This window comes from Rhinatrema bivittatum, chromosome 3 (genome assembly GCF_901001135.1).
Source record: "Rhinatrema bivittatum chromosome 3, aRhiBiv1.1, whole genome shotgun sequence".
NCBI lineage: Eukaryota > Metazoa > Chordata > Amphibia > Gymnophiona > Rhinatrematidae > Rhinatrema > Rhinatrema bivittatum.
In genome coordinates this window covers 296,158,728-296,186,638 of record NC_042617.1, presented here as the reverse complement: position 1 = coordinate 296,186,638, position 27,911 = coordinate 296,158,728, and the positions used below count along the sequence as shown (strand labels likewise).

At 46.0% G+C, this 27,911-nt stretch overlaps 1 protein-coding gene across 10 annotated transcripts in view; it reads right to left on the bottom strand.

The window, feature by feature from the left end:
• SENP1 (SUMO specific peptidase 1) overlaps nt 1–27,911 on the bottom strand; it is a 458,603-nt gene that overhangs the window by 288,022 nt on the left and 142,670 nt on the right. For all 10 annotated transcript variants that reach the window (XR_003855556.1, XR_003855557.1, XR_003855558.1 and 7 more), the window contains exons 11-13: nt 8,678–8,762; nt 6,833–6,979; nt 6,156–6,287 (exon numbers count right to left, since the gene is read on the bottom strand). Coding sequence is in view for 7 of the 10 variants with exons in the window: in XM_029594995.1 (XP_029450855.1) it covers nt 6,156–6,287; nt 6,833–6,979; nt 8,678–8,762 (364 nt within the window). In the remaining 3 variants the exon portion in view is untranslated. The remainder of the gene's footprint in view (nt 1–6,155; nt 6,288–6,832; nt 6,980–8,677; nt 8,763–27,911) is intronic.

Genomic DNA, 27,911 nt, shown 5'->3' with positions numbered 1-27,911 from the left:
TGAGGGATCCAGGGACCACTCGTGTGGTTGGAACTGACGACCGAGTCAATCCGCCACTACATTGTCAATGCCTGCCAGATAAGTGGCCCGGAGAAACATTGAGTGTGTTAGGGCCCAGTCCCAAATCTGTGCAGCTTCTTGACAAAGGATGTACGAGTCCGTTCCTCCCTGTTTGTTGATGTACCACATGGCTACTGTGTTGTCCGTTTGGATCAGAACAGTCTTGTGTGAAAGGCAGTCCTTGAACGCATGAAGCGCATAACGTATAGCTCGAAGTTCCAGGAAATTGATTTGAAATATTGCTTCGAGTTTTGTCCAAGTACCCTGGGTTTGGAGATTGTTTATGTGAGCTCCCCAACCCAAAGTGGATGCATCTGTTAACGTTATTTGTGGGACAGGTTGTTTGAAGGGTAGGCCCTTGCACAAATTGGCCATGTTCGTCCACCAAAGTAGAGAGGAACGTAGCTGGTGGGTTACTTGAATTGGAGAATACAGTGGTTGAATGGCCTGGATCCATTGTGATCTTAACGTCCATTGAGTTACCCTCATGGCTAACTGTGCCATAGGAGTAACATGCACCGTGGAGGCCATGTGGCCTAGCAAGGTTAGAAACTGATGAGCTGTTGCTTGTTTCTTTGAATGTAGCAAGTTTGCCAATAGGGAAAGTGTCTCTTCCCAATCCTTGGGTAGAAAGCCCTTTGAGAGGATGGTGTTCAATTCTGCTCCGATGAATTGAAGCAGGTGAGATGGAATGAGATGGGACTTTTGATAATTGATGAGAAAACCCATGGAGTGAAGTAGAGTAATTGTTTGACTGAGAGAAGCCAGAGCTCCTTGTGGAGATTGACTTCTGATGAGCCAGTCGTCTAGACATGGGAAGACATGGACACTTTCCTTATGCAAGTGTGCTGCTATTACTGCTAGACATTTGGTGAATACTCTGGGAGCAGAGGCAAGACCGAATGGTAGTACTCTGTACTGGAAATGTTGGTGTCCCACCATGAAGCGCAGATACTTGCGATGAGGAGGGAATATTGGAATGTGAGTGTAAGCGTTTTGAAGATCCAGAGAACAAAGCAAATCTCCTGTTTGAAGAAGTGGAAGCATGGTGCCTGGAGAAACCATCCTGAACTTTTCTTTCTTCAGAAATTTGTTGAGATTTCTGAGGGCTAGGATGGGAAGTAGGCCTCCGGTTTTCTTTGGAATGAGGAAATAATGGGAATAGAATCCTCTGCCCTGCTGAGTCCGGGGCACCCACTCTGCTGCTCTGGCTCTCAGAAGGGTGGATAATTCTACTTGTAATTGGGTTTTGTGATTTTCGGTTAGAGATATAGGTCTCAGAGGAGAATCTGTTGGAATTGAGAGGAAATTGAGTTGGTAAGCTCGAGATATTATTGCAAGTACCCATTGGTTTGTTGTTATTTGAATCCAATGGTTGTAAAAGGAGGATACTCGACCTCCTACCGGAAGCTCTGGATGAGGATTGGAGAGATGGCTTCGGTCTCTGGGGAAGGCCTCAAAAGCCTGCTGCTGGTCCTGTCTTTGGTGGAGGTTGAGGCCTAGTTGCCCTAGGTTATCTAGGTTGAGTTCTCTGTTGTGGCCTAGACGATCTGCTCCTAGCTGTTGGAGGGTAATACTGCCTCTGCCGGTAGAAGGGTCTTCTAGGGTCTTTCCTTTGAGGCCTTCGAGATGGTTGTGAAGGTGGATCCTGCGGAATTGATGAAAGCTGTCGCAGGGTCTCCGTGTGCTCCTTTAATAGAGCAACTGCATCCTGTACTTTGGATCCGAAAAGGTTATCTCCAAGACATGGGAGGTCGACTAATTTGTCCTGGACTTCAGGCCTGAGGTCCGAGGCTTTAAGCCAAGCCCAATGTCTTGCACTTATACCTGATGCAGCCACCCTAGATGCTGTCTCGAAGCAGTCATAGGCAGCACGGACCTCATGCTTGCCAGCCTCCAGCCCTTTGTGAATAATTGCCTGGGTTTCCTGATGTTGTGATGGAAGTGATGGTATAAAGTCCTGCATCTGCTTCCACAGATTTCTTTGGTACTGAGTCATGTATAATTGATACAAAGATAACCTAGAATTTAACATGGCTCCTTGATAGACCTTTTGCCCCAGGGAATCCAAGAACCTGTGATCTTTACCTGGGGGATTTGAGGAATGTGGCCTTATCCTCTTGGATTTCTTTTGCGCAGACTCTACCACTACTGACTGGTGGGGAAGCTGTGATTTTTGGTAGCCAGGAATAGACTGCACCAAATATGTAGTGTCCATTCTTTTGTTAACAGCAGGCACTGAGCATGGATGTTCCCAAATCCGATGTTGTAAGTCCAGAAGGACATCATGGACAGGTATGGCTACCACTTGCTTTGGAGGGTCTACAAATTGGCGAACCTCCAATGTTTGTTGCCTTACGTCCTGCTCTGTGACCAAAGTGAAAGGTATGGTGTCAGCCATTTCCTGGATAAAAGTTGTGAATGATAAATCTTCTGGTGGAGATTTTTTCCTTGGATCCGATGGTGAAGGATCCGACATGAAAGCTTCAGATGAGGTATCTGAGTGTGTATCACTCCAAGTATCATATGGATCTTGTCTAGGTGGAGAAATTGGAGAGGTTCTAGGTGGCCGAGAAAGCCCTGAAGGACCTGGTTGTGGGTCATCAAAGGGTGACTGCTCAGAGTGTTCTTTCCCAGGTTTGGAAGGAAGAGCACCAACCACCTCATCGAATCTCTTCATTATTAGTTGATAAGAGTGCCAGTTCTGGATGTCCCGGGTCCCCCGGTGAGATTGGTATCTATGGTGTCAGCGCCGGAATTGACGATGGCGTCTGTATCTTCGGTGGTCGTGCCGGCGTCACCTTAACTGGAATCGGTGGAGTTAACAGCATCGATGGAATCGTCAGCATCGGTACCGGCATTGACGGGGTCATCGGCATCGGTGTAGTCACTGGCTTCGGTGCAATCACCGGCATCGGTAAGGGTACCAGCATCGGTTCAAGAACCGGCATAGGTGACGGCACTGGCATCGGCGAAGTCGCCAGAATAGGCATCTGTTCTTTAAGGGCCTGGAGTACCGCTTGTCTGATAAAGTCTGACAATTCCTGCGAAACAGCTGGTGTAGGCAAAGCAGCTGAACGCGGTGGCGGTGTAGGCGTCGATACTTTCTCCACAGTGCCCTGTGGAGATTCGACCAAAGGAGGTATAAGGCCCCGGCGCAGAGGGTAGTGGAGTTTCCTGAGGTTTAAGCAGTATAGCGGTCAGTTCCTCCGGTGAGAGAGGTGTCGCTGGAGTCGGTGTGTGCCGATGTCGGTGCTGATGTTTTGGTCGATGTGCGATCACTGACCTGGACGATGCCGATGGATGATCTCCGGACCCCTCCAGACGACGTTTTTTCAACAAAATTCGCTTTGAAACCCCCACCAGGGATGATTTTGTTGATGTTGAAGGAGAAGGAAGAAGCTGAAGGTGAAAAAGATGTTCCATCTTCTCTTGTCGAAGTTTTCTTCCTTTGGGAGTCATCTCTGCACATTGAGGGCAGTTTGAGACATCGTGTTTATCTCCTAAACAGAGAACACACTCGAGGTGTGGATCTGTTATGGACATTGTCCGATTACAAACCAGATATTTTTTAAATCCGGAAGTCATTTTCTGTCGACAGCCGTTGATGAAAAGAGGGAAGAAAATGTCAGATAAAGTTTTTACTGAAAAGTAAAAATGAGACTAAGATTTCTCACCAGCCGGTGGAAATCCGAGAGAGATCCCTCATGGGAGAGAAAAAAATGAGAAATATATGACTTTTTTAGTCAGTAACACTGTGAAATTAACTCACAAGGCTCCTTGTGAAGACTGAAGAGAGACCCCTGTGGCAGAGAATATCATGGCATGCTGGGCATGCTCAGTGGTCTCACAGGGCCAGTCAAAGGTTTCTAGAAACTTTGACAGAAAGTTTTCGGAACCAGGGCTCTATCAATGATGTCACCCACATGTGAGGACTAGCATCCTGCTTGTCCTGGGATAAAAAAGTTTTCTTCCCTTAAGGAAAAAGTGAGGGAAATTTTTCCAGAGCTCCTGATCTGCTTTACTTACAGTAAGGCGGAAAAAAGAGACTGAAGGGAGACCCCTGTGGCTGACAATATCATGGCATGCTGGGCATGCTCAGTAGGCTCAGAGTGCCAGCCAAAAGTTTCTAGAAACTTTTGACAGAAGTTTTCCGTACCAGGGCTCCATCTGATGATGTCACCCATATGTGAGGAATATCATCCTTCTTGTCCTGGGATAAACAGTGCGCTCCGCCAGAGCGCACTGTACTGTATCGGCCTGAATGTGAGCAATTTGTCCCCAAGATTTACTCTCAGAAATTAATGCACTAACAGGCCGATACAGTAAAATCGCGGGAGAGTGGGCGAGTGCCCACTCTCCTGTGCGTGCGATACAGTATTTTAATTTATTAAAATTAGGGCCGGCGGTAAAAAGAGGCACTAGGGACACTAGCTCATCCCTAGTGCCTCTTTTTTGACAGGAGTGGTGGCTGTCAGTGGGTTTGACAGCCGACGCTCAATTTTGCTGGCATCAGTTCTCGAGCCCGCTGACAGCCACGGATTCGGAAACCGGACGCCGGCAAAATTGAGCGTCCGGTTTTCGACCTGCGGGCCTATTTCAATTTTTTTTTTCTTTTTAACTTTCAGGACCTCCGACTTAATATCGCCATGATATTAAGTCGGAGGGTGCACAGAAAAGCAGTTTTTACTGCTTTTCTGTGCACGTTCCAGTGCCCGGAGAAATTAGCACCTACCTTTGGGTAGGCGCTAATTTCTGAAAGTAAAATGTGCGACTTGGCAGCACATTTTACTTTCTGTATCGCGCGGGAATACCTAATAGGGCCATCAACATGCATTTGCATGTTGCGGGCGCTATTAGGTTCGGGGGGGTTGGACGCACGTTTTGGACGTGCTATTACCCCTTACTGAATAAGGGGTAAAGCTAGCGTGTCCAAAACGCGCGCCCAATTGCGGGTTAACAGTGCGCTCTGCCGGAGCACACTGTACTGTATCGGCCTGTAAGTTGGAAGCGACCCTGAAAAGTGTACAGCGATATTAAGTCAGAGGACCCAAAAATTAAAATAAATAAATAAAAATAAAAAATCTGCCTGCCAGTCGGCAAGTTCGAAAACGGATGCTCAATTTTGCTGGCGGCTATTTTCCCAAACTAGTGGCTGTCAGCGGGTTTGACAACAGACGCCAATAAAATTAAGTGTCTGTTGTCGGACCCGCTGATAGCCGCCGCTTCCGCTAATAAGGAGGCGCTAGGGACGCGCTATTGTCCCTAGCACTTCCTTATTAGCACCGGGCCTCATTTAAATACAGAATCGCGTGCCCAGGAGAGGTGCCTGGGCGCGCGTCAGGAGAGAGGGCGCTCAACTCGCAGCACCGGCTCTCCCGGACCTTTTACTTAATTGGCCTGTTGGCCACAGCATTTTTCACCTGCTCCATTGGGTTTCCAGCTTAATTGGACAGGACCTCTCTACTGGGATACAGTGTCATGAGTCTTCGTTCATAACTACCTGAGAAATTTTCCACTATTTTATAATCCCATGCCTAGCCAAGTGATTGCAGTGACAAACCCTTGGCTCCCTCCAGAACCCAGCCAATGTGGACCACAAGTCTGGTCACTAGATGTCACCCTAAGTGACAAAAGGCTCCTTCCCCCAAGGGGCTGCGAATGTCTCTTCTACATTTCCTGCCCCATCTGACCCAGACTGAAAATGATGGGGGACTCAAACCCAGGCCCTTCTGCATGGCAGCACACTGTACTTATCACTGGGCCACCAGGATAGCTTCACTCTGAAATATTTTAGATATTAATTATTCTGAGTAGAATTTTCAGAGGGCTCTTATCAGGGGGTTTCACTGTGCTGTGTAATATTTCTGAAGGAGTTTACTTATATTAGGGCAAAAATACAATTTATCACATGAGCTATATTGCTCTCCCTCTTCAGTACCTGTATCAGCCACAGTCTTCATTATAAAAACCCCATTTTCAAAAGTATTTGTATGTTTACCTAGATGGAAATAGCAAATTAGATTTCATACATTCTATCAATCTTATTTTCCCTTTTACAAAAAAGATGTAATTAAACAAATTGTGACATCAACCTCATCATTAAGCCAGTTCAGGTTGTTGAGAGTCTGAATGTCTTTGCGAGTAATCGTTAACCGAAAACCTTCACTAAGAACTTCATCTTGGTTCCCACTGCAGAAAGCTCTTCTTATTTCTTTCTCCATTTCCTAAAGAAATAAAGAAAAAAAAAATCACTGCTGCTATAAAAATCATTTGGATTACAACACAATTCTGTTACCCTCAACACTTAGGTACAAAATTTGTCCCAAGTTAATGTTTCCCTAAAAGACAAAGAACAGCAAGTACCATAAATATATATATATATATATATATATATATATATATATATATATATAGAGAGAGAGAGAGAGAGAGAGAGAGAGAGAGAGAGAGAGATAAAAAAAGAATTGGCAGTTCTCAGGTACCTTTCCATATTTGACAACTGCTTAGTCCTAGAACACTCCCAGATTTAGAAATTGCAAAAAAATTTTTTGGGGGGGCCCACTACTTTATAGCCCATCATCTTTGATCTCCCTTTCTTCGGAAGACATGCTGGCTCAAGGGTTGGAGGAATGTCTCAGAAGAGGCACACACACAGCACTGCTTATTGATTGGCATGGGCTACCATTGTAGCAATAGCTATTTAATAAGAATGATTTGACCGCCAGAGTGCTATTTTAGCAATAAAAAAAACTCCAAAAAACCACCTTACCTCAGACAGTTCCGGAAATTCTTTTCCTTCCTCAGCTAGTTTTTCATTGTCTTTCTGTTCCTGGGTTATTGTAACAGGAATCTCTTTCTCAAGTGGCACACGGAGCCGTAGATCTATAGAGTCTGGTAATGAATGTTCTTGCAACCTCTGAAATATAAATTTTATTTTTTAATGACTATGATGTGGAAAAATATTTATTACAGTATTAAGAAATCTGGGTTGCAGCCAAACTATGCAAAAACTTAATTTAGGATGAACCTAATTTCCAAATAGGTTCATCCTAACCACAAAACTTACTCTACAAATTACTATCAGGCTGATTCAGTAAAAGTCAAGGGAGAGCGCCCGCTCTCCCGGCACGCGCACAGGCCACTCTCCTGTGCACGTGATTCAGGAGGGTGGCCTATGCTAATGAGGGCCCGTGGTAAAAAGAGACGCTAGGGACACTAGCGCGTCTCTAGTGCCTCCTTTTTGACAGTAGCGGCGGCTGTCAGCGGGTTTGACAGCCGACACTCAATTTTGACGGCATCGGTTCTCGGACCCGCTGACAGCTACGGGTTCGGAAAACGGACACCGGCATAATCGAACGTCCGTCTTCCAACCCACCGGCCGATTTACTTTTTTTTTTTTTTTTACTTTTTGATTTTTTTAAAATTTTGGGGCCTCCGACTTAATATCGCTATGAAATTAAGTCGGAGGGAGTACAGAAAAGCAGTTTTTTCTGCTTTTCTGACACTTTCTCGGTGCCGGCCTTTGGGAAGGCGTTAATTTCGGAAAAAAAATGTGCGGCTTGGCTGCACATTTTACTTTCTGTATCGCGCGGGAATAACTAATAGGGCCATCAACGTGCATTTGCATGTTGTGGGTGCTATTACTTTCGGGGGGGGGGGGGGGGGGGGGGGGGGGGTGTTAGACGCGCGTTTTCGACGCGCTATTACCCCTTACTGTATAAGGGGTAAAGCTAGCACATCGAAAACACGCGTCCAAATGTGGGCTAACAGTGCGCTCCACCGGCCCATATGTTAGGCACTACAAATGACTTTTTATGGTACAAGTTACCTCACATTGGTAGATTAAGAGGATAAAAGAAAGCTAAAAATCCCTAAGTATCTCCAAAACCTTTTGCTCCAAAGGAGAGTTAAGAGCTGAGCATGGAGTATATGCTTCCCAAACAAAATACAGATTGTTGCATATTCATGTCTCAGAATTCAGATTTGTGCTAAGAGTGTGGGCAAAATGAGTAAAACACTCAGGAACTTAGCTGATGCAGAAATGAACTGGATTTTAGAATGTTTTTCCATTCATAACAGTTCTCATACGAAACCTTCTGGTATGTCCTCCTACTAATAAATATTCAATATATTGTACAAATATGAGATTAAGAATCCTCATATACAGACCTGGAGGAAAAGCTCTTGAATCAATCAAGTCCAGACATGATAGACTGCACAGTTAATTTCTGATTGCACCAACTGCTCAGTCTTTCATACAAGATGTATCACATTTTCCACAAATACCCTCTGTCTATGAAATGCTCTGTGTTTTCTTAAAATAACCCTGGGTGGTTACAAGCTCCAAAAAGGACAAATTCTATAACTTGGTCACTAACAGTACAGCAGTTACTGCTAAACATTTAATTACAAATTTTACCTTTTTATAGCTAGCTAAATTGATATCCTCAGGTCTTTCACATGTCAAGGAAAACCTGACCTACAAAGAGACCTTTACAAATTTATAAATGATAATCAGGGTGAAGCACTCTGCCTACACAGAATGTACCTCCCTCCTCCTACCATGTAAAATAAGATGTGGTCAAAATATACAGTCTGAATGCTAAAATATCACCTGGTTTTGGAGCTGTAATGCCAGTGCTTTCTGCTCCTCAATTTGTCGCCGCCTCTCTCGAGCTCTTGAATCATATAAACTAGTTCTGAAAAATAAGTATTTTTATAAAATTCAGAATAAATTACGGTTACAGCAATTTCCATACATTTTCTTTGCATTGTGACCCTCCATTATCTGTCTTTGGCCCCTCAATGGTCATTTCATGACATAGTTAAGGAAAGCAAAGTTGTTTATCTGTACTAAGAACAGGATATCTACTCCTTATATCCGGGCAATGTTATTGATGTAGTTAGGTATTGCAGCTGTAAAAGTTCTTCAAAAGTTCTATGAAAGTTCTATTGAGCATGCACGAGAGTTCCCACACAGCAACAAGGGGGCCCATCCCAGTTCAGTATTCAGATTAAAACTGTAGAAGTCAACTCCACAGGACGACGAGTAGGTTTTGCGAAGGTTGTTTCCTGCTGTCCTCAGAGAGTACATGTTATAGGTAAACAACTCTGCTCCCTCTTCCCGCCATCCTGCCCCTGAGAATGATTAGGATACTACATCTTTACATCTGGGAATCCCTAGCTACAGGCTACCTTCAAAATAAAAAAAAGAGAGGAAAATATGCGAATGGGAAACACATTTTTGCTGGCAAAGGAAAAATTGATTCTTTTTTTTTTTATACCTTAATCTTAGTGCAGTATAGTGAACAAAAACAAATGCACAGTTATTGAATATTGGCATCAAGTACTGTATCTCAATGCAAAGCACCATTTTACTCTATACACACAAAGTAGCTGCAAATCAGCTAACAAAACAAATTCAAATCTCTCATACAATCCTATGAAGTAATTTAAATCATAGTTCCTGATATTTCACAGCAATGGGTATAGCCATAACTTCTTTGGGGGCATCGACAAATTGGAGGACTTCCAGTGTTTTGTGTCTGGTGTACTCTTCTGTGACCAGGTCAAATGAAAATATGCCAATGGGAAACACATTTTTGCTGGCAAAGGAAAAATTGATTCTTTTTTTTTTTTTATACCTTAATCTTAGTGCAGTATAGTGAACAAAAACAAATGCACAGTTATTGAATATTGGCATCAAGTACTGTATCTCAATGCAAAGCACCATTTTACTCTATACACACAAAGTAGCTGCAAATCAGCTAACAAAACAAATTCAAATCTCTCATACAATCAATCATACCCAGAACATTCATTCCTATGCCGAAAGAACCCAAGTGCCCAACTATAATGCTAAATTTGCAAAACCAGTTTATTTATTTAGGAATTTTATATACCGTTAGGCAAATAGCCTACAATGTTAATTTTGTCCCCCATAGATTGTGGTAATAAATTATATACATATTCCAATGCTTTAAGATAATCATTTGATACCAGTCTTCTCATTCATCGTACATCTAATCTATCATTTGTTGATACCAAAATATTACTGAAGGAGAAGTGGACTGAATCCATTGCTTTAAAATACAAAATTTTGCCAATACAATAGCTATAGAAACAAATGTTATGTACCCTAAAGATAAAGCAGAAACCTAACTCATAGACACTAAGAGGTAGATTTTCAAAGGGTTACGCGTGTAACCCCCAAAAACCTGCCCCTGCCTGCGCCGAGCCTATCTTGCATAGGCTCAGTGGCAAGCGCAAGTCCCGAGATGCGTGTATGTCCCAGGGCTTCGAAAAAGGGGCGTTCCGGGGGCGGGGCCGAGGCCTCCTCCTTTGCGGCCCTGCCAAGGGATGGCGCGCCAGCAGCCAGCCAGCACAAGTTATGCCTGCCCAGAGGCAGGCGTAACTTCGACGATAAAGGTCGGGGGGTGGGGGGGGGGTGGGTGGGATTTAGATAGGGCTGGGGGGCGGGATAGGTAGGGGAAGATGGAGGGAACGGAGGAAGGCTACGCGGCTCAGCGCGCACAAGTTGCACAATTGCGCACCCCCTTGCGCGCGCCAACCCTGGATTGGCGGACTTCCAGTGTTCTGTGTCTGGTGTACTCTTCTGTGACCAGGTCAAATGGTATTGTCTCAGACATTTCTTTTATAAAATTTGCGAAAGATAGGTCTTCTGGGGGAGACTTCCTTCTTTCCTTCTGTGGAGAAGGCTCGGAAATGAGATCATCTGTATCCGTATCCACTTCTTCCCATGGATTGTACTGGGATTCTAAATGAGACCCAGGTGGAGGTGTATACTAGGACGTTTTGGCATTGATGGAATTTTCAATGTCTTTAAAGGAGGATACTTTGGCATCGATGGAGGTAAGTCGGGCATCGATGGTGATATCGACAGGAATCGATGTCCGGTGTCCCCTGATGGACCGGGAAGAGGCATCGATGGAAGTCTCGGCTGGTGGGGTTTTTGAAGTCCCGATGGACCAGGTAAAGGGTCCTAGTCTTCCGATGAACCCGGAATGGGTATTGTCGGTGAAGTCATCGGAGGTTTCATCAGTGTCACTGGCATAGGCATCGAGCCTGTTTAACAGTGGCGTAAACACTGATGGCTCCGGTGTCGTATGAGGACTGGCATCTGTGGTGATTGTAGATTCCGGACTGCCTCGCTGACTGCCTGTCTGATGAGGACATTCAGCTCTTCCCTGGAGACTGGGATGGGATCCACTGTCACAGGAGAAGGCACGATGGGCTCTGCTGGCTTATCCACATGAATATGTGGTGGCTCAGTCTCCCAACACTGATCGAGGAGGGGAGCGCCTCGGTGCCTCGGGTACAGAGGGGCATGGAGACTCGTGTACCAGGGCCCGCTTCGCTATCGGATCGATGGCCATTGATGCCGATGCGGTATTGGTTCCTTCACTTGGCATAGGGTCGGTCCGAAGACGATGACATCTTTTCTCCCGATGCTCGGTTCGATCTTTACCTGGGACTGGGGAAGAAGTCACTGATGTCCCAGATGGAGTTGGTGATGGACGGTCACCGGTTTTCTTCTTTCCCCAGTGACTTTTCTCGATAGAAGAGGGTATTATCATTGGTGATGACTGTATAGATGTCGGAGTAACGTTTATGAACAGATCCTCCATCTTATCAAGTTGGGCACGCCTGCCCTTCAGAGTCATCTGTGCGCAGGTGGAACATGCATGGACATCGTGACTGGGACTGAGGCAAAGTATGCATATTTCATGCATGTCAGTGATAGACATTGTTCAGGGGCAGTTTGGTCACTTTTTAAACCCCGTGGCCATGATTAAAAATAAGGCCGGGAACGGTCGGTGGCCTGTGGGTACTGATGAGAGGTAGCAGGAACCGGCTGAAAAAAAACCCGGAACGGTACTAACCGAACATCGATCGAAGGGAGACCCTTGTAGGGAACTTTTTATGAGGAAAAACTTTGAATTTCCGTGAAGAAATATTTGTGAGAAAACTCACAGAGCTCCTTAAATGCGAGGCTAACAGCAACGCGGAAAAAAAGAGACTGAAGGGAGACCCCTGTGGCTGCAGGGATCATGGCATGCTGGGCATGCTCAGTGGCTCAGTGTGCCAGTCAAAAGTTTCTAGAAACTTTAACAGAAGGTTTTCCATGGTAGGGCTCAATCCAGTGACGTCACCCATATATGAGGACTACCTTCCTGCTTGTCCTGGGATAAATAAGATGTCATATCTGCTGAAGTCACCTGTGTTCCAATGCTTTTTTGTCCAGGACTCAGTCAGTGTAGTACACAAATCTGAAGTACAATTCAAATGTCGAAGTTTGTATCAAGACAAAGAATTTTGTTTTTGAGTCATGAAGCAGGGAGAAGTAATTGCTTTGAGACTGAACAGACCATAGCATCCACTTTAGGGAAACGCAGGCGTTCTTTTGCCGTAGGTTCCAGAGGGTATAGGGCTTCCAATGCCCCCCCCCCCCTTTGAAGCTGGCCTCTGGGGCATTCCATTCCAGGTCAATCAGCTCTTGGATGGCTTCTATCATGGGAAAGTTGCTTGAGGCCTTTCGAAGAGAAACCAGGATGGGATTCTTCTTTGGTTCGGCCATCGGGTCAGTGCCTGGGATACCCAGCATCTTCAGAGTCTGGGAAACAAGGTAATCGTTCCTTGTTGAAGAAGCGAAGCATAGTTCAGTATGGTTCCATCCCTGGGGGGATTTCTCCTTCTTCCAAGGAGTCACTCTCGTCATCTGAGGTGTCTGGATCCCTGTTTGGGAAGTACTTGGTTAGGCAAGGCATCCGAGTAGCGCTAGGAGGCTCCTGAGCCTCCGGCATGGGTTGAGCCTGATGCGCAGCCGGGGATGGGTGTGCCTGAACGAAGGTCTGTAGCCCTTTGAAGAAGTCCACCCAGGAAAAGGTCCCTGGGTCCATGTTGATCCCAGGGGGGGTTGGAGTAATGGTCCCAGAGGTGCTCTTCTGGGATGGAGCTAAGTCCGATAAACGCAGGTCCTGTGTGACCAGGTCAGAGTCATCGTCAGTGGTTCCAGACCCCCTCCGACAGTTGGGGTCTGGGCTTTGGTTCCCCCTGGGCTTCTTCGCACTGCGGGCATAGGCAGGACTCCAATTCAGGTTGCGTGGCTCTTATATGGCAAGCTATGCAAAGGGGGAGACCCTTGGCCTTCTTGGGTGGCAGTGCCATCGTTTGTGCGTGTGGTAGCACTGAAACGCGGTTTGAGCGCGCAGCAATGTGCATGGCTGTGCCTAGTTGTGCGCACAGAATCGTAAAGTTGTGCACGCCGCTGTGCGCACAACTCTGTGTCCTTATGGACGCGCACAAGTTAGGTGCCCCGGTCGCACCACTGATCGAGAGGGGAATATGGCGCTGACGACCCCACTCACAAGATGGCGCCCCCCGAGGGTCTCCACGTGAGTGGACCTTTTCACCGGATTGAGGCCTAGCCCAACTCTGACTGCTCAGCCCGATCGGTGTTCCTACCTCGTCGGAAGCAACGATCAGTACTGCTGTTTGAGCTCTGGAGACTGGAGCTTTAAACTTTTAAGGATTTCTACCTTACCTGGTCTCGGCGCTTACCGGCTGTGTTCCGGGCGGTCTCCAGCTGCGGGGGGAGAGGGAAATACCTTCACCGCTGCACTCGATTCTGCACCTGCTGCCTTTTAGCCACACTAGGGGCTAAGTCCATGCCGGGAACCGGCTACCGCACCAAGGCTTACCTCTGAGGGATCTCGGAAATCACCTCAGGAATTCTCGACTGGGGGAGGGACCCTTAGGTAACACCACAGGAGAGCGGGGCTTGTCTTCTTAATCTAAATTTTCTTTCTTCTTTGTTGTAAATTCTAACACTATTCTAGTGTGTGGGATAGTGTCCACATCTGCTAAGGAGAGGGAGAAATACTGAAGAGCTAAGCTACCTGCACGGGTATATGTAGAGTGACGTCAGCTTTGAAATCTGACTCCATCTCCCATCTGCTATCAGGAGAGCACAATACCCATTGGTCCTGAGTCCATCTGATTACATGCTAGGAAACAGACATCATTCGGGGGCAATTTGGACACTTTTTAAACCCCGTGGCCATAATTAAAATTAAGGCCGGGAACGGTTGTTGGTCTGTGGGTACCGATGGTGAGGTGGGAGGAACCGGCTGAAAAAACCCCAGAACGGTACTCACCGAATGTCTGTTGAAGGGAGACCCGTGCAGGGAATTTTTTGAAGTAAAAAATGGAGAAATTACTTACCTGATAATTTTGTTTTCCTTAGTGTAGACAGATGGACTCAGGACCAGTGGGTATAGTGTACTCCTGTTAGCAGTTGGAGACGGATCAGATTTCAATCTGACGTCAGCCCCTAGTACATATACCCCTGCAGGAAGTGCAGCTCCTCAGTATTCTTCCTTGCAAAGCATTGTGGATATATGTGTGACTGACTGATTGATTAACTTAATATGGTTAACTTAGATAACTTTTGTTAGAACGTTAAAAACTTGATTAACTTGATTAACTTGAACTGGTTGGTTGACTATAGCTGGAGACCGCCAGTGTCCTCAACCGGAAAGCGTCGACACCCGGCAGGGTGGATGCCCTATGTAAATGAAAGCATGGCTTACCCTTGATTCGTTGAAGGACCATGTATAACGGCAGCAGAGGGTGGGCTGCTGAGTCCATCTGTCTACACTAAGGAAAACGAAATTATCAGGTAAGTAATTTCTCCATTTCCTAGCGTGTAGCAGATGGACTCAGGACCAATGGGATGTATAAAAGCTACTCCCGAACTGGGTGGGAGGCTGCCCGTGGTCCACTTAGGATTGCCCTTGCAAATGCTGTGTCCTCCCGAGCCTAAACATCCAGACAGTAGAATCTGGAGAAGGTATGGATGGAGGACCACATTGCCGCCCTGTAGATCTCGGCAGGTGACAGCAATCTAGTTTCTGCCCAGGAAACCGCCTGGGCTCTGGTAGAATGGGCCTTGACCTGTAGAGGTGGTGGTTTTCCCGCTTCTATGAAGGCTGCCTTGATGACTTCCTTGATCCAGCGGGCAATGGTTGCCCGCAAGGCCGCTTCCCCTTGCCTCTTCCCGCTGTGAAGGACGAAAAGGTGGTCCGTCTTTCGTACTGGTTCCGACATTTCCAGGTATCTGGATAGGAGTCTGCCGATGTCGAGATGGCGCAGACTACAGGCTTCTTCCGACTTCTTTAAGCCATCCATCGTAGGTAGTGAGATGGTTTGGTTAAGGTGGAAGTGAGAGACCACTTTGGGGAGGAAGGAGGGAACCGTGTGTAGCTGAATGGTCCCCGGGGTGAGTCTGAGGAATGGCTCACGGCAGGACAGTGCCTGTAGCTCTGAGATGCAGCGGGCCGAGCACACGGCCAGCAAGAATACCGTCTTTAAGGTTAACAGACGGAGGGACAGGCCTCGGAGGGGTCTGAAGGCGGATCCCGCTAGGAACTCCAAGACGAGGTTGAGGTTCCACAGAGGAACTGGGCACTTTAGTGGTGGGCGAATGTGTTTGACTCCTTTCAGGAAGCATGATACATCTGGGTGCGAGGCTATGCTGTCGTCCTCGCTCCTGGAGCCGTAGCAAGACAATGCAGCCACCTGTACCTTGATGGAGTTGAGGGACAGGCCCTTCCTGCAGTCCGTTCTGTAAGAATTCCAAGATCACGGGAACTTTAGAGGAGCGTGGTTTGATGTTGTGGTTTTCGCACCAGGTCTCAAAGACTCTCCAGATCCTTATGTATGTTAGAGATGTAGAGAACTTGCGTGCTCGGAGGAGAGTATCTATTACTACCCCCGAGTATCCCCTCCTTCTCAGGCGGGCCCTCTCAATGGCCAGACCATAAGAGAGAATTGAGCTGGATCCTCGTGGAGGATGGGACCTTGTTGTAGCAGGTCTCTGTGTGGGGGCAGGGGTAGTGGATTCCCTGCCAGTAGTCTTCTCATGTCTGCATACCAGGGTCTTCTTGGCCAGTCCGGGGCCACCAGAAGAACTAGTCCCCTGTGCCGCTGAATCTTGTGAATGATTGCGCCCAGCAAGGGCCACGGCGGAAAGGCGTATAGCAGGGTCCCCGGTGGCCAGGCCTGTACCAGGGCGTCGATCCCTTGGGACTGCTGATCCCGCCTGCGGCTGAAGTATCTGGGTACTCGAGCGTTGGATCTGTTTGCTAGAAGATCCATGTCTGGAGTCCCCCACCGATTCACTATCATCTTGAAGGTTGTGGGTGACAGCTTCCATTCTCCTGGGTTTAGACTTTCCCTGCTGAGGAAGTCTGCCGTGGTGTTGTCCTTCCCGGCGATGTGGACGGCGGAGATGTCCTGGAGATTTGCTTCCGCCCAAGCCATCAGAGGGTCTATTTCTAGGGACACCTGTTGGCTTCTGGTTCCGCCCTGCCGGTTGATGTAGGCCACCATCGTGGCGTTGTCCCACATCACTCTGACAGCTTTGTCTCGAAGTCTGTGGGCAAACCGCAGGCAGGCTAATCTGACCGCCCGTGCTTCTAGGCGGTTGATGTTCCACCCCGCCTCTTCTTCGTTCCACCACCCTTGGGCGGTTAACTCTTCGCAGTGTGCTCCCCACCCGTGTAGACTGGCATCTGTGGTGAGCAGGGTCCAGGTTGGGGAGGATAGTCTTGATCCCCGGCTCATGTGGCTGGTCTGTAGCCACCACCGTAGCTGGGTCCGGACTCTGCCCGATAGTGGTAGACGTACGGTGTAGTTCTGGGATCGTGGACTCCACCGTGATAGAAGTGAGCGTTGCAGGGGCCTCATGTGGGCCCGCACCCATGGCACCACTTCCAGTGTGGATGCTATTAGTCTGAGGACTTGCAGGTAATCCCATGCTGTGGGACGAGGGGCGCTCAGCAAGGTCTGGAGCCGGTCCCAAAGCTTTGATCTCCTCGTGGGGGTCAGGCTGACCTTGTCTTCCTTGGTGTCGAGTCGGACTCCTAGGTATTCCAGCGACTGCGAGGGCTGTAGGGAGCTCTTGTTTGTGTTGACTACCCATCCCAGGCTTTCCAGTAGAGCTATGACTCTGCTGGTTGCTTGGTGGCTTTCCTCCGGTGATTTTGCTCTGATCAGTCAATCGTCCAGGTAAGGATGAACGAGGATTCCTTCCTTCCTGAGTGTTGCCGCCACCACTACTATTACCTTGGTGAACGTCCGGGGTGCAGTGGCTAACCCGAAGGGTAGTGCCCGGAACTGGTAGTGAGGATTCAGGACCTTGAAGCGTAGGTAGCGCTGGTGTTCCTGATGAATTGGGATGTGTAAGTAGGCCTCCGACAGGTCCAGGGATGTGAGGAACTCTCCTGGCTGTATTGCACGTATGACCAACTTGAGGTCCAGGATAGGCCTGAATGTACCCTCTTTCTTGGGTACGATAAAGTAAATGGAGTAATGTCCAGTATTTATTTCCCGTGTAGGTACTGGGGTTATGGCCTCGAGGGCCAGAAATCTGGTCAGTGTAGCTTCCACTACCGCCCTCTTGCAGGGGTCGTGGCAGGGAAATTCCACGAACTTGTCCGGAAGGGTTCGAAAGAAGTCCAGGTAGTACCCTTCTCGGATGATGGCTAGGATCCACTTGTCCGAAGTTATCTTGACCCATCTGCGGTAGAATAGGGTTAGCCTGCCCCCTATGGCTTCTTCCCTTGGATGGGTCGGCTGAATCTCATTGTGAGGTGCGGCTGGGGCCTGGACCCGAGCTGGTTCCCCTCTTGTTGTGCTTGTTCCGAAAGGACTGGTTCCTGCCCGTCAGGCGGGGCGCTTGATAGTTGTTCTTGTAAGGGTTGAAGCGCTGTGAGCTTCTGCCTCTGGTGGACCTGGGGAAGGGACGCTGGTTTCTCTTCGTCTTGTCTTCCAGCAGGCGAGGTAATGGGGAGTCGCCCCATTTGTTGGCCAGTTTCTCTAGTTCGCTGCCGAACAGGAGGGATCCTTTGAAGGGCATTCTCGTGAGGCGTGTTTTGGAGGAGGTATCAGCCGACCAATTTCGAAGCCAGAGTTGTCTCCTGGCTGCCACTGTGGACGACACTCCTCTGGCTGCTGTGCGCACTAGATCGGAAGCCGCGTCAGTGAGGAATGATAGTGCTGATTCCATGTCTTCTTCCGGGGTGTTGTTCCTGGCTTGGGATAAACAGGAACGTGTCACCATGATGCAGCAGGCCGCAATCTGCAGGGACATGGCTGCCACCTCAAATGATTGTTTTAGTATGGCTTCCAGGCGGTCGTGTGCATCCTTGAGTGCCGCTCCTCCCTCCACTGGGATGGTAGTGCACTTAGCGACCGCACAAACTATGGCGTCCACTCTAGGGCACGCCAGAAGCTCCTTGGTTGCTGGGTCCAGGGGGTACATGGCCGATAGGGCTCGACCCCCTTTGAATGAGGACCCTGGCGCATTCCACTCCAGGTCAATTAGCTGATACTTCCACCGGTTCAAATTTATTTATTTAAAAGATTTTATATACCGTCATTCGTGGTTACATCACCACGGTGTACAAAATATTAGCATCTAAAACAATGTAATCAATAATAATATAATAAAATACAGTAAAATCAACATTTTCAAACAGCTAAACTAGAACAAAATCAAATCTACAGTTATGTATGATACAGAAAATATAGTTCAGGACCTGGATGCAAAAGCTTGCTCAGAGCCAGGTCTTTAGACCTTTCTTAAATTCGATTTCAAGCCGCAGCTCAGTTGGTAAGGTGTTCCATGTATTTGGGCCCGCTATGGAAATAACCCTTTCACGTACTAGATCAAGGTGTGCAATATTTAATGATGGAACCGAAACAAGTCCTTTATTAGCGGATCTTAAGGAACAGTGTGGGGTGTGCATGCGGATGGAGAAATTTAGCCAGACAGTCTTATGACTGTAAATCGCTTTATGAATAATGCAACAAGTTGTGTATAAAATCCTTTGTGTAATGGGTAACCAATGTAATCTGATCAAAATTGGTGTGATATGTTCACGTCTGTTGCAATTAGTGAGTACCCGTGCAGCAGCATTTTGTAATACTTGAAGAGGTCGGAGTGTTGATTGTGGAAGTCCTAACGAAAGAGAGTTGCAATATTCTAGAGATGAGAAAATGAGAGCCTGTAAAATAGTCCAAAACTCATTATGGTCTAATAAAGGCTTGAGACGTCTGAGGACTAAAAGTTTGTAATATCCATCTCTTATTTTCAGAGAGATATGCTTTTTAAAATTCAGTTCGCAGTCAATTGTTATTCCTAAGTCTTTAACTGAGTTGGCCAGATCAATTTTAACATTGTTTGATAGTAAGATTACTTTTTTGTCATCAGGTTTAGATTTTATCTCAAGGAGAATAATTTCTGTTTTATCCATATTAATGGCCAACTTCATGTGTATCAATAGTTGTTTGATAGCAGATAAATAAATATTTATTTCTTTGGAAGATTGTTCGAAGGTATCAACTATGGGAACAAGAATCTGAATATCGTCAGCGTAGACGTAGAAATTCAGACCAAGGCCGGCTAGGAGATGACAGATTGGTAATAAATAGACATTAAACAACGTGGCCGATAAGGCTGAGCCTTGTGAAACTCCAGTATGGAGCTCATGTTTTTCAGAAATTGAGTTACCTATTTTAACCTGAAACCATCTTTGATGAAGAAAAGAAGACATCCATTTAAGAGTATTATGTGCTAGACCAATTTCCTTTAATCTAGTTATTAGAATATCATAATTGACTGTATCAAACGCAGCAGATATGTCAAGTAGGATAAGGAGATATTTCTGGCTGGTATCAAATCCTTTCAGAACAGTATCTGTAAGTGATATTAATAAGGTTTCTGTATTAAGATGTTGCCTAAAACTGAATTGATTTGGGAATAGGATATTGTTTTCTTCTAAATACTCTGATAATTGCTTGTGTACAACTTTTTCTAATATCTTCGATATAAATGAAAGATTCGAGATTGGTCTGTAGTTAGATATTATTTCGGGATCCAGGGTTGTTTTTTTTAAGATTGGTTTAATTATAGCAGATATGTCCTTCCATTAGTGACAGATCTTCGCTATTGTTGGGGCAATAATCGGTGCTATTAGTTTCAGAGCAGAAGGTAGTATTGGATCTAACGGATGTATGGCAGGATTTAGTTTTCTTATCACATTTTCAATTTCGGCAATGGAGGTCTCATCAAAAGAGGACCATTCCGGTACATCTCTTTTAACCATTTTAATCTCTTGGTTACTGACGCTAGGTATTGAAGCAACAATATTCTCTACTTTTTTCTTTAAAAAAAGCGCAAAATTATTACAATTGGATTCATTTAGTATAGTTGATTCAGGGCTGGGAGCTTTTATTAAGTTTTTAACTAGAGTAAACAATGCTTGAGGATTGTTATTAAAATTTTCCAATTTCGTTTTAAAATATTGATTTTTTGTTTCATTAATCAGATTTTTGTATTTATTAAGTTGGGATCTATATATCCCTAGCGTTTGATTACTTTTGATTTTTCTCCATTGTTTTTCAAATTTCCTTAATGTAACTTTTGCTTTACGTATGGTATCGTTATACCAAAGTTGAGTGTGTTTGGTCATATTTAAAGTTTTAATTTTCATCGGATTAATGGAATCAGCAATCATATTTGTCAATTTAGTCCATGAAGAAATTGCATTTTGAGAATTAGTTAAATCCAAAGTATTTATTTGCTCCTCGAATTCTATTGCTAGTGCCTCTGATTGAAACTTGGGTCAATATATAATAGTTTACTTAGATTGATTATTTAAGTTCATGTCTATTCTACTTTGAATGATACAGTTAACCAGATGATGATCTGACCATGGTACCGGTGTTTGGGAGATATTATGAGAGTAAAGTTTCTTAGTATTAATTAAAACTAAATCTAAAGTATGTCCGGCTCTGTGGGTGGGACCGTCAATTAGTTGATCATAACCAAGACTCGCCATAAATTCTAAAAATCTGTTACAAGTGTTGTTTAGAGGTTTCTCGTCAATGTGCATATTGAAATCTCCAACAATTATGGATAATTTATCAGGTTACAGTGTTATCGTGAGTAATTCAATTAAAGGAGAGATATTATGGTCAAGCAAACCTGGAGGACAATAAATCAAACATAATTGTAGAGTGGTAGATTCAAAGATTATGACTTCATACGGTTCATCTATATGTGTGGGTTTCAATTTCAGCTTAAATTCATTTTTTGTGATAAGCATAATTCCACCTCCTTTACGCTTACTCCTCGGAAACGAGTGGGCTGTATATATATATTGTCAGAAATAGAGTTCGCAATCACTGAATCATGGGGTTAAAGCCATGACTCAGTAATTGCAATAAAATCTGGTTTTTTTTCATGCAAAATATCATTAATAATAGCAGTTTTTTTCATTAGTGCTTGTATGTTAACAAGAAAGAAAGTTAAGAGGAACAGATTATTACAATTCTGTAAATCCATGTTGGGTATAGGAATAAGCGTACGATTGTTCAATCGTTTATATTTCTTTACTAGCACTTCAGCCTGAACCCCTACCCAAAAACTGCAGACAGACAAGTCTAATTTTAGTTGTACTAATCAATTAGCAGGTGTAAAACTGCACAAATAAGTTAGATAATTTATATACAAATCTCTCTCAAATTCTTGACCCCATCCTAAAACACCCCTTTTTTTGTGCTAGTAAATATGCACATGGAACCAAAAATATGCATGTACTTTTGAGGTTTATAAAATAGCATGTATGCAAATACAGCCTACTTATGTGTGTATGTGCTAATTTTCTGTCCATAGCCCCTTTGAAAATTTACTCAGTTGTGACTGACTCCCAGGTACACTACAGAGACAAAGGGGTAGGTCACTGACATCATGAGGTTGGCACTGGGGGCACTTGCTGAAGCTGTTAATCTTCACTTTTTGTGACACTGGGCGAAAAATAGCCAAGGAAAAATAAAATGGACTAATCAAGGAAAAAAAAAAGGGCCACCCAAATCTTTCAATGTGCCAGGGTGTGTGGAGAGATGATGCACCAAAAGTGGAAGAAAAGATAGATAAACAATATTTAAGGAATACTAAAGGGAAAACCAGAACCAAGAGGCCAAAACTGAGAAAATATACACAAATACATTTTAGAAGATTACCTCAGCATGAGGAAAAGAAAGAGCAAAGCAGCACAACTGTTGGGCTCCACAGAAAACACACAAATGGGAGGGGCCCCTGTATGCATGCAGTGAGTGAATTCCCCAAATGCTCAATATCCTGCTTGTTCTCAGAGAACTGCCATTTTCTGAAATTTCATTTATTGAAAATTATTAGAGAAACTACTTACCTGATAATTTCATTTTCCTTAGTGTAGACAGATGGACTCAGGTCAAATGGGTTATGCTCACCTGCCAGCAGATGGACACAGAGTCAGATTTCAAAACAGACGTCACCCTAGATATACCCCTGCAGTAACCTCAGCCCTTCAGTATTCTCATCAAAAGCCACTGTGGACGTACTATTGAAAAACTTGATTAAAAACTTGATTAAAAATGGATAACAGTAACTGTACTCAACTAAACAAACACTGAACCCCAGTAAGGTTATAGATGCCCTGATCTAGGGACTGGATGACGGTTTACCCGTAATCTCTTGGAATCAATATTCACTCCACAGGCGAATCCTTGGCACCATTCTTGGGCAGTCGTGGGTGGGATGCTGAGTCAATCTGTCTACACTAAGGAAAACAAAATTATAAGGTAAGTAATTTCTCCATTTCCTAGCGTGTAGCAGATGGACTCAGGACCAATGGGATGTACAAAAGCTACTCCTGATTGAGGCAGGAGGCTGCCCGTGGTCCGGTTAACACCACCCTTGTGAAGGCTGCGTCCTCTCAGGCCTGAACATCCAGGCGATAGAACCTGGAGAAGGGGTGGAAGGAGGACCACGTCGCTGCTCAACAGATGTCAACGGGAGACAGCAGTCTAGCTTCTGCCAATGAGACCACCTGAAAAGATAATGGCTTTCTTGCCTCCACATAGGCTCCCATGACCACCTCCTTAACCCAGCAAGCTATGGTAGTCTGTAAAGCTGGTTTGCCCTGCTTCCTTCCACCGTGAAGGACAAACAGGCAGTCTGTCTTTCGGACTGATTCTGAAACTTCCAGATACTGCACCAAAAGCCTACTGACATTCAAACGACAGAGGAAGCGGTATTCTTCCGCGTCCTTGTGCTTATCTAGGGATGGTAATGAAATGGACTAATTCAAATAAAAGTCTGAGACCACCTTGAGCAAGAAGGATGGAACAGTACAAAGCTGTAATGCTCCTGAAGTCATCCGGAGGAACGGTTCCAGACACAAGGCCTGTAGTTCAGAGATGCGACGTGCCAAGCATATAGCCACCAAGAACACAGTTTTCAAGGTTAATAAACGCAAGAAAAGACTGCACAGCAGCCGAAACTCCAATACTAGATTAAGATTAAAAAATGGAACCAGCCACCGTAGGGGTGGCTGGAGATGCTTCACACGTTTCAGAAAACAGGCCATGAACGAATGAGCCGACAGGTGGGTTCCGTGCACCTTTCCCCTGAAACAGGAGAGAGCCGCTACCTGGACCTTCAAGGAGTTAAGGGTCAAAACTTTTATTCAAGCTGTCCTGCAAAATTACAGAATTAGTGGGATTTTGATTGTTCTAGGGGAAATACCACATTCCTTGCACCAGGCCTGCACATATGTTAGGGATGTAGAGAACTTTTGTGAGCGAAGTAAGGTGGCAATTACTTACACCGAATATCCTTGCTTCATCAGGCGAGCCCTCTCAAGGGCCAGACCATAAGACATCTATCGTTGTCTTTTCCTGCGATGTGGGAGGATGAGATCATCTGTAGATGTATTTCTGCCCACTCCATAAGGAGGTCTCTCTCCTGTGACACTTGCTGGCTCCTGGTTCCACCCTGGCAGTTGATGTAGGCTACTGCCATTGCATTGTCCGACATTAAGTGGACTGCTTGACCCTGGAGTATGTGGTTGAACTGAAGTCATGCTAATCTGACTGCCGGGACTTCCAGGCTGTTTATGTTCCAGAGGGCCTCTTCCTTGTTCCAATATCCCTAGGCTGTCAGTTCCTTACAGTGAGCTCCCCAGCCCCAGAGGCTCGCTTCTGTTGTGAGGACCAGCCAGTTTGGAAAGGACAGGGGTACACCCCTGCCCAGATGAGCTTCCTGCAGCCACCACTGGAGCAGACAGCATACTTCCATTAGTAAGTGGAGGCAAATTGAATAGTCTTGAGACTGTGGGTTTCAATTGACAGCAGAGAGCGTTGAAGTGATCGTATGTGTGCGACCATGGCACTACTTCCAGGGTTGCTGCCATCAAACAGAGAAATTGAAGATAGCTCCACACCGTCGGGCATATCGTGCTCATTAACCGACACACTTGGGACATCATCTTCCTTATTCATGTAGTTGGAAGACCTTGTCCTGCTTGGTGTCAAATCAGACTCCTAGATATTCCAAGGACTGGGAGGATTTGAACTTTTGTCCAGGTTTACAACCCAATCGAGTTCCTGAAGCAAGGAGGTCACCCTGTTGGTTGCCTGGAGACTCTCTTCCACGGACTTTGCCCAGATCAACCAGTCGTCCAAGTATGGGTGCCCCAGGATTCCCTCTTTTCTCAATGCTGCCACTACGACCACCATAATCTTTGAAAATGTTCTGGGGATGGTGGCCAGGCCAAAGGGCAGCGCCCAAAACCGATAATGGCAACCCAGTACTGCAAAGCACAGGAAAAGATGTTCTTGATGGAATGGAATATGTAGGTGAGCCTCGGATAGGTCCAGGGAGGTTAAAAACTCTCCCAATTGCATGGCCATTATCATGGAGTATAGGGCTTCCATGCGGAAACAAATCACTCGTAGATGTCCAGGACGGGGCGAAAGGAACCTTCCTTCTTGGGTACGATGAAATAGATGGAATAACGCCCCGTATTTTCCTGGGGCGCAGGTACTGGGATAATAGCCCTCATCTTGAGGAGCCCTAACAGGGTAGTCTTCACTGCCTACTTTTTGTGCTGGGAGTGGCAAGGAAATATCATGAATATGTCCTGAGGAGTGCTGTGAAATCCCAGCGCATATCCTTCTTGTATGACCTCCAGTACCCATTTACCTGAAATGATCTTGACCCACCATTGGTAGAAGAGGGTCAGTTGATATCCTAACTCCTCGTTCCAAGGGTGGGTTGGCAAAATTTCATTGGGGGCTTCAGGATGAACCTGAACTCAAGCCTGCCCCTCTCTTGAGCTGTTGGCTCTGAAAGGAACAAAAGATCTCTGAAATGTCATGTTTATGTAAGGACAAAAGCATTGGGAGCACTTGGATTGAACCTTCATAGGCGAGGGGTGCTGTAACTGGAGATTTGCCCAATATACTGGCCAACTTTTCCAATTCACTTCCGAAGAGAAGTGATCCATTAAAGGGCATCTTTGTGAGGTTGCATCTGCTGACCAATTCTGCAGCCATAGCTGTCTTCTGGCTGCCACCACTGAGGCCACTCCTCTGGCTGAGGTACGGAATAGTCTGAGCACGCGTCAGCTAAAAAGGCGGCACCAGGTTCCATAACAACTCTGAAATTCACCCCCGAGTCATCCACCTCCCGAGAGAGGAGCAGGCATGAACAAGCTACCAGGGCACAACAAGATGCAATTGCGTCAAAGGCCTGTTTAAGGATGGACTCCATCCTTCTATCGTGCGCATCCTTTAAGGCTACTCTTCCCTCCACTGGGATAGTTGTTCGCTTAGAGATGGCACAGAGCAATGCATCCACTTTAGGGAAATGCAAATGTTCTCTCGCTGCTGGATCCAGTGGGTATAGAGCTTCTAACGCTCATCCACCTTTAAAACTTGCTTCTGGGGCATCCCATTCCAAGTCAATCAACTCCTGGATGTCTTCCAGCACTGGAAAGTAGCAAGAGGCTTTCCATAGGGAAATCAAAACGGGATTCTTCTTTGGATTCGACACAGAGTCTGCCCCAGGAACTCCCAGTATCTTCAGGGTCTAGGAAACCAGGGCCAGTAATTCGTCTCTATGGAAAAACCATAACATGGTACGATACGGTTCTAAACCAGTGGGAATTTCCCCATCTTCCAAGGAATCTGTATCCTTCTTTTCGTCTGTGCCATCTGGGTCACTGCCAGGGACACCCTTGGTGAGGAGATGCATGCCTCTAGGTCTGCTGATAGGACTGGGAGAGGGAGGGATTAACCAGCTGAGGTTCCGTCCGGAAAGGGGCAAGCGAGGTAGCAGACTGCACCTGTATGAAGGCTTGAAGAACTTGAAAAAATTCCACCAAAGAGAAGGCAGTCGGTTCCATGCCTAGCCCAGGAGGTATTGGGTTAGGTGCTGCCAAATTTGCCTCTCCCATGGATGTCCCAGTCCTGGGGGTACTCAGGTCTGGGGTACTTCCAGTTAAGGCTGTGGCTGACCCATCCTCTGGATGGGAGGAGCCCGGCTTAGCAAAATCCGGGGAAGCCAGCTCTCCCTGGGCTTCCTCTCAGTGCTGGCATAAGCAAGAATCCAGGTCAGACTGTGCAGCCCTAATATGACAAGCAGCAAAAAGAGAAAGGCACTTAAGTTTCTTTGCTGCCAGAGCCACTGGTGACGGTAACTGCGTGTTCAGTCGGCTCACGCTTAAAATTTTATGTGTAGAGGTTTTGGGCGCCTATGTGGGCCATAGCGAGGAGCATGCACAGCCCGTGCAGGCGGCTTTACTTGTATTCTGCGCCTAGTAAGTTGTACACATATGTACATGTGTGATATTCATGCACACAGCGCATGCGCAGAGCCAACATGCACCGTGCATGCTGATGCTCTAAGGTGGACAATACAGCACGCACACAAATGCGCACAAGATGGCGCTGCCGGCCTACCATGTGGTGTGCCGACCAAGGCTAAAGCAGGGCCTAGCCCACCGGAAGGCTGCTCAACCCACTTGGAAGCCCACTTCTCCTTACTCCAATGGGATTGGGAATGACCTAGGTATGGTGCAAGGAAACTGAGCAAGAAAACCAGAGGAAGTCTTATTGAAACCACTCCAAATCGGGAGGTAAATCTTCTCTCTCTCTTTTTTTTTTTTTTTTTAATTTTAAAACTTACCTGGGCTCAGCGCTTACCAGCTGAGTACAGAGACTGTCTCCAGCTGCAGGGGAGAGGGTTTTGACCATCACTGCCACGCTCAGCTTTCTGCACCCGCTGCCTTTCAGCTGCTTAAACAGCAAAGTCCATGCCGGGAACCGGCTACTGGACCAAGGCACACCTCTGAGGGATCTTGGAAATCACCTCAGGAATTCTCAACTGGGGGAAAGACCTTTAGGTATCACCGCAAGAGCACGGGGCTCAATCTTTTAAATTTGAAAGTAGAATTTCTTCTTCCAAAAAGTACAGCGATCCCCATAGGGAAAGCATGTCCACCATCTGCTGGAGATGGAGAAATACTGAAGGGCTAAGGTCACTGCAGGGGTGTATTTAGGGTGATGTCAGCTTTGAAATCTGACTGCATCTCCATCTGCTGGCAGGGGAGCATACCCCATTGGTCCTGAGTCCATCTGGCTACTTGCTAGGAAATATTCCATTTTTCAGTTATTTTTTGCTTGTTGTCATGTGCCTGTGCTAGCTGTTTCACTTTGGTCATATTTCAGAAGGGCAAAGTTCATGATGCATGCATACAGAAATGAGGTGCTATGGAATAATTCATTAGAATGCAATGATAGCAAAATCAGTTTTATATCTTCTAATAATAAGGTTCAGATAATTCTAAGAAAAGAATGTTTTCAATGATAAAATCAAATTTCTAGGAAATAGTTCATAAACTTATAGTGTTCTCACGCCACAGCTAAGTTCATCT